The 6,342-nt window shown below is 38.8% G+C and overlaps 1 protein-coding gene across 2 annotated transcripts; it reads left to right on the top strand.

The window, feature by feature from the left end:
* The first annotated feature begins 456 nt into the window (after nucleotides 1-456).
* On the top strand, nucleotides 457-6,342 carry LOC116248805 (uncharacterized). Of its 2 annotated transcripts, none has more exons than XM_031621783.2 (5): nucleotides 457-690; nucleotides 1,933-2,293; nucleotides 2,929-3,007; nucleotides 4,498-4,610; nucleotides 5,922-6,342. In XM_031621783.2, the coding sequence occupies exons 2-5, from the start codon at nucleotides 2,060-2,062 to the stop codon at nucleotides 6,165-6,167; spliced, it is 672 nt and encodes a 223-aa protein (XP_031477643.1). In that variant the 5' UTR covers nucleotides 457-690; nucleotides 1,933-2,059; the 3' UTR covers nucleotides 6,168-6,342. The 2 variants fall into 2 exon arrangements, with proteins under 2 accessions (XP_031477643.1, XP_031477642.1); XM_031621782.2 differs by having other exon boundaries at nucleotides 460-690; nucleotides 2,025-2,293.

The raw sequence follows: 6,342 nt of genomic DNA on the forward strand, positions 1-6,342 counted from the left end.
GAGTCAACTCATTCTACATCCCTAAGTTTTCCTCTCCGTTCACCATTTTATATATATATATACAAAGAGAAAAATTGGTAGAAACCAGACTTTTAATCTTCTATTACAAAACTATTTTGATATAAAATATACTTTGATTCAAGCTGTTTTTATGCAAAATGTAAATTTTTTTTATTATCAAAATATTTGTTTCGCATCGATATATTCTTAAAATCATATAAAAGAAAGTCAATTTAAAAATCATATTTAAAGGGTCTGGTCCGAGACCCGAGTCGGGTCGAATATCCGTCGGACTACCGTCTTAAACGAATCCTTTTAGTAGGACCGCACACTAGATTGACGGGTCTGGGACAATAGCTCCGTTCAAATCGATCCGTCAATTTTTCCTTTTTGTTTAAAGTTTTGGCAGTGAACTCTAACGGCAAAAAAACATCGAGGATCTTGGAAACTGCAAGGCAACCCCTGTGACCATATTTGGCCGTCCGATCAGACACGTAGCAATTATCGACGAACCGGAGAAGCACGCAGAGTCGCTATAAATGGTAGAGGAAGGGGCGCATTACTTCCGAGGTGCCTCATTTCTCTCTCTCATCGTGGAATTTCAGTGTGTATGTGGTCTATTTCTCTGAGGAGTCGGCACGGTAGAGCGGTCGTTCCGTTCCGGATTGATTCTTTTGCAGGAGTCCTTGGGTAAGCGTCCGATTGTGTCTTCAGCATTTCTATCCTTCTCCCTTTTTTTCCTCTTTCTCTCTTTTTGAATTGCCCAAAGGAATCTCTAGGGCAACTCGATCGCCGGAAATCTATAACTCAATCAATCTGATTTTGTAGTCTGTATCTTTCTCTTTCACGGTCCATTTCTCTGGCGAATAGTTACTGTGATCATTGATTAACAATTTCGTGCCTACGCGTCAGGGTGAATCATGGATTGGGGCTCTGTTTTTTCTATCTCATATTGATCAGAGCTTTGTATTTATTTCCTTATTTTTGTGTTTCTTGCGGTCCTTTTGCGATTCGTTGAGTGCTGCTGTGTTTCTGGTGGTATTTATTTTTAAGTCCACGTCTTGTTACTCGGTACGGAAGAGAAGCAGTTAGATTTTGCTGATTGCGGTTTTGGTTACTTTACATTTTTTAGGTCTGTGTCCCTGTCCTTGGGACTGTCTACGTCTTCTGTAGCTGTTTAACATTTCGTGCCTAAACGTCAGGGCGAACATCCCGTTGTGGATTAGGACTCTCTCTTTTTTCTACCTCATCTTGATCAGAGCTTACCATTTTTTTCTTCTTTCCGTTCTTTTGTGGGGTCTGTGATGAGTTTTGGTGTGTTTCTGGTGGTATTTCTGTTAAGTCCACGGCCTTTGTGTAAACGTCTTATTGCTTGGAAGAAGAACACAGGGGAGAAGCGGCTAAATTTTGTTTACTGCGGTTTTGATTACTTCTTAAATATTTATTGTAACCAGAGTTACTTTCATTACAGATCCATTGAGCTGATCGAACAATTCCTTTTTTTGTTTTTTGGGAAAATGAATCTGTTTAACCGTAGTCTTGTTACTGAGGACATTGATATAGTTTTCTTACTCGTACTGCTTCATTGGCGCAATTGTATTGAATACTGAGTTTACCAGCTTCAACTTGTTGTTCTGTAGTATGTGAACCCTTAATTGCTAGTGGGCTAAGTATTACTATACATCTATCCACCCGACGGCGCTCCCTTTCGAGGTATCCAGGGCGTGTAGGAGGTTGAGCCACTGACTGTGGACTCCATGTGGTTGAAAGAGATTGGTCATGATAGCAAAAGAATGATGTGGTACAGTTACTATGCTTGAGTTGGGAAGAAATTGCATGAAGTACCACTATCTTTTTTCCCAAATTGAAGCTGTTTGATTATGTGGAGTGCATATTCCAAATCCAAAACCAATAATCTAATATTTTTGTCAGGGCCCCAGCTACTCATTCCATGCTTTCCTTTCTCAAGGAGAGAACTATAGTTGGGGCTGGAAAATTGTAATGTCTGGTTTTCACTGTGGCAGTGGAAGAGTTCAAAGCTTGAACCCTAACTAGGAGCATGAGTGGGACACGGAGGCCTTCAAGGGGTTCTAACCGGCATGTCCAAGGTAGGAAGATGGTTCTGGATGTTGACCTGAATCAACCTGCCTCATTAGAAAGCAGGGAAACTGGTACAACCACAGTGAGTGGACGGGCATTGCCATCATTGAGCTACAGAAGGCAAGTTGCTCCAATTGATGTTGAGGCTATTGAAGATGTTGTTGTCATTTCCTCCCCTACGAGCTTTACTGAAGTGAGTCTAACCTCAATACTCATTAAAAAATAGCTTGATTATTTTTTATAACTGGTCAGCTATTTCTGTTTTTAGTTGATTTATGTTTCATGTGTAAATATGTTTTGTCAAAATACTCCATGAATTGGTTGTTTTAATACCGTGGAAGAACTGGGAGTTTTTTACTATAGCCTAGGGAGATGTACCACACGCTCTATACCTTCCTCATAGTATAGCACATAATGTATCCTATTATTGAGGCTGTTAGTTTCCAAATGAGCATAACATAAATTGCTTAGGACTCTTTTCGGTGAGCAAGTATGATTTTTTTAGGACAGTATGAGTTCTATATGTGAGGAGACATAACACTTATAAACCATTAAAAACAATTTGGGTATATGTGGGTTTCTGTATACTTTTTTTCATAGATGATGTGCCCATTACTTTTGAGTGTAAACTGTAATGTTTACAAAGAGAGTTCATTTGTTTCTATTTGTATGCATCTAGTTGTTTCTTTGTTAGTGGAAATCCACCTGATCAGCATTTTTCAGGAATTGATAATATTATTTCTGTTGCATTACTTAAAATTGTGCTTCTTCTCAATTTCAGAATTAACAAGGTTATATTTTTTTTATGGTTTGTTTCCTTTTTCATAGGCAAGGAATCTTTCAAGACGCAATAATGGTGCAACAGTTGTGCTTGATGAAGATACAAGCATACGACCAAGTTACCCAGGTAAGTGTTGTTGGATAATATATAAGGGTTGCATTTGCTATTAAGTTGCTCATTTTTTTATCTTATTATTTGGTCAGAACAGCATCTTGTCAATCTAATGCATAGCCCTCGCATCCCCAACTTTTACAAATATATTAACCAACATTTGGTCAGGCTTTCCGAAAGTAAATACTTCTTCAATGGTAGCAAGTTATGGAAAGAATGAATGGATGCATCAATGCTGCTATGTAAGACCTACCTAGCCTTCAGTGGAAATGCTAGGGTTATAATTTATAAGGAAGAACATAACTTTAGATATTATGTGGTATTAGCCTCTAAAAGGTGGTTCACTCTGATTCAGCATTCAGAAGGCAGAACCACTGTTTTTTCAGAAAGTAAACTGACTTGTCAAGAATAGTTGCATTGCAGCCATATGGCACATTGATATGCTAATCCCCCTGAATCAGAGCTGTCCATACCCTTTTTCACTCAAGAGCGAGCATGAAATGTGTTATTTATAATGGCAAATGAACAAAATGTAAAATCCGTATCGGGGTTAGTAGTTGTAAAATTCAAAGCTTCAAATCAAGCATGATAGTATGGGTACTTATTTGTGATGAAAAAAATGTAAAACGAGTATCTGGGTTAGTAGTTGTAAAACTCAAATTTTTAACTGCGGAATATCTTTGCTGCAGGAGGGTGTGACTATAAGCAAAATGCTGAAGTGGCAATAATTAAAAAATGTGAATTATGAGAACCCTGAAAGTTAAGATTGTAGCACAGAGGAACCAAGTATTATACTTGGATCAACATTATTTTGTATGTAGGCCTGGATGCCTGTGTTCAGTCAATTTGCATGAGAAAATGTTAAAACGGAGTGGCAACTATGTATAAGAGTTTGATGACAGATCCACAAGCAGAAAAGGACAATTTTTTTTTTTAATATCTCGTCAACATTTCATACCACTCCACAGGGTCAAGAAGTAGGAAATAGTGAAAAGAGGGGAAAAAGTTGGTTTAGGTTCATGTTTTTCAAAATAAAATTTGGAACTAATAGGCAATTTCAACAGTATAATAGTGGGCTGGAGCTTTAAAATAAAAGGTAGAATCATAGAAGGAAGCGCATAGTTGGATTAAAGATGGTCTCATGTCAGGTTTATAAATGTAACTCAAGAAATTTGGCTCCAGTCCAGCACTAGAGTCCAACTCTATGACCTTTGCATGACAAAAGTGTCTTATGTTTCTAGAGTTTAATCTGCTTCGTTTGATAAGTTAATAGTCCAGGTGTCCCTTCCCGTTGCTTTTCTTATTGGAATTGCTGATTGTACATGCTGCGACAAATATCTGTATATGATTGTATATTCAATATGTGGTGACATCCATATATCAAGAACTTACTGCAGTGTTTTTCTTTACTTGGCCAACATGTTAAAATTGCTTCCTTTGAGCATATAGATGATGTTTTTGTTTCTATTTTCATAAGAAGGCCACTGCAATTTTTGGTTTGACAGTGGCTACAGGCGTTAGGCCTTCTAGAAGAGACTGCAAACGGGAAAGAACTTCAAGCCAGGTAGTTATCAATTGTGATGATGATGATGATTGTGGTGTTGCCAGCACATCAAAGGTACAACTTTGAGCTTTACCTACTTCAGCTTTTCCATTAGAGCATTTGTTCTATGTGCATAAATAATTAAATGGATCCCTTTTGTTGAACTTTCTGTTTTGATTTTTTAGAGTTATGAATTTTTTTTTTAGTGAGATATGATCGCTTATCACCTTCCCTTTGCTGCCTGGAGGATCATTACGCATTAGTTATGAAAATGATTGCTCATTGTAAATGTAAAGGTTTTCCACTGACAGAAGATTTATCACCCCAAATCCTTCCATATGGAGTATCAGTTGGGAAATGTCAGGTTACTTGTCCATTGTTGGTGGGTTTGAAGTCATGGGTTACGTAGTTGTCAATGTCAGTTGTTTGCAATTTTAATGCTCTATCGTTGGGTCACTCTCTTTGCTGGCTTTGTTCCTCAATAGTTTGCACCAAATTGGCCAACGCACCAAAGGAAAAGTTGCTCATAGGCTTCAGTTAGCTTGTCCATTTATCTCGTTTGGTTTCTTTCACTCTTTTTTCGTGGTTAGGTTTAAAAAAGGCAGCAAACAACCTAGGGCAAGTTTCTTGCTTAGCTCAAATGAAGCTTGGATGTCACTATACTTAGTGATGTGATAAATCTCGTCTCTTCATCTGTCTCCATGCATCTGAAACTTTCACCAAGGGACCGTGAAACCTACCATCAAATGGATGTTCCTTTTGTTGACTCTTGGGGGCTCATTTGATAACTGGAGCACCGAGTTCCATGAGTCTACCACACTTCTTGTGGCAGGTTCATGCAACGTTCACATGGTGTTCCATTTAACAAATGGCCCCTTATGGGATAAGGAAGGCCTGGGGTTGATTCAAACTAGTTTTCATGAGTTGCGGAAATTTTGTCTCCTCTTTGCATCATAGGAGGGGAGGGACGGATGGGTGCATTTCCAGGCAGAAAATAGGATAAGTTACGTAGGTGCTACTTTACCATAGGTAACTGGCATATGTCTTTGACGCCCCAACCGGAGACTTCCAACTGTAAACTCCATGCCCTTGGCCTCCCATGAGTACAGATTACAGAATTTCTTCTTTTTTAAGTGGATGGTAGGACCAGGTTTAATTGTCCAAATTAAATGTTATGTGCCAGTTGAAAATTGGGGCCGTGGAAAAGGAGTGAATCGATCTTCTGCTTATTTAGACTTACGGTGAAATTTCTCGAGATTAACCTTTCAAATGCCTTGTTTGGAAAAGCTTCTGGAATATATATGGCATATTCTTCCCAATAGATGGTTTGGAACTGTATAAATGACATGCTGCATCACATTCTAACTAGTTTGTTCTAATTTGTAGAGGAGAAACGTTGGAGCAAATGTACACAGCAAAAGTGTAAATACTGCGCCGAAGGAAGTGACCTTCACGTGCGCAGTTTGCATGGGTACGCTGACGGAGCCAATGTCTACCATTTGTGGTCATATTTTCTGCAAAACTTGCATCAAGACCAGCATCGACGTTCAAAAGAAATGCCCTACCTGCAGGCGAAAATTGACTCACAGTAACATTCACCGCATTTACCTCCCCGACGCCAGTGTCAGGTGAGTGTCAGTGTAGGTTTCCTTTTTGTTGAGAGTTAACCATTGGCTGTAACAGAAGATTTCCCTTACGAGCTCGACCACTGCTTGTACACCCATATATGGATAAGATGATGTTTAAAAGATGGCGTGGGATCGACCACTGCAGGTATATGCATATAGTATGAATTTCAAAAGTAAAA

Source organism: Nymphaea colorata, chromosome 2 (genome assembly GCF_008831285.2).
Source record: "Nymphaea colorata isolate Beijing-Zhang1983 chromosome 2, ASM883128v2, whole genome shotgun sequence".
NCBI classification, from domain to species: domain Eukaryota; kingdom Viridiplantae; phylum Streptophyta; class Magnoliopsida; order Nymphaeales; family Nymphaeaceae; genus Nymphaea; species Nymphaea colorata.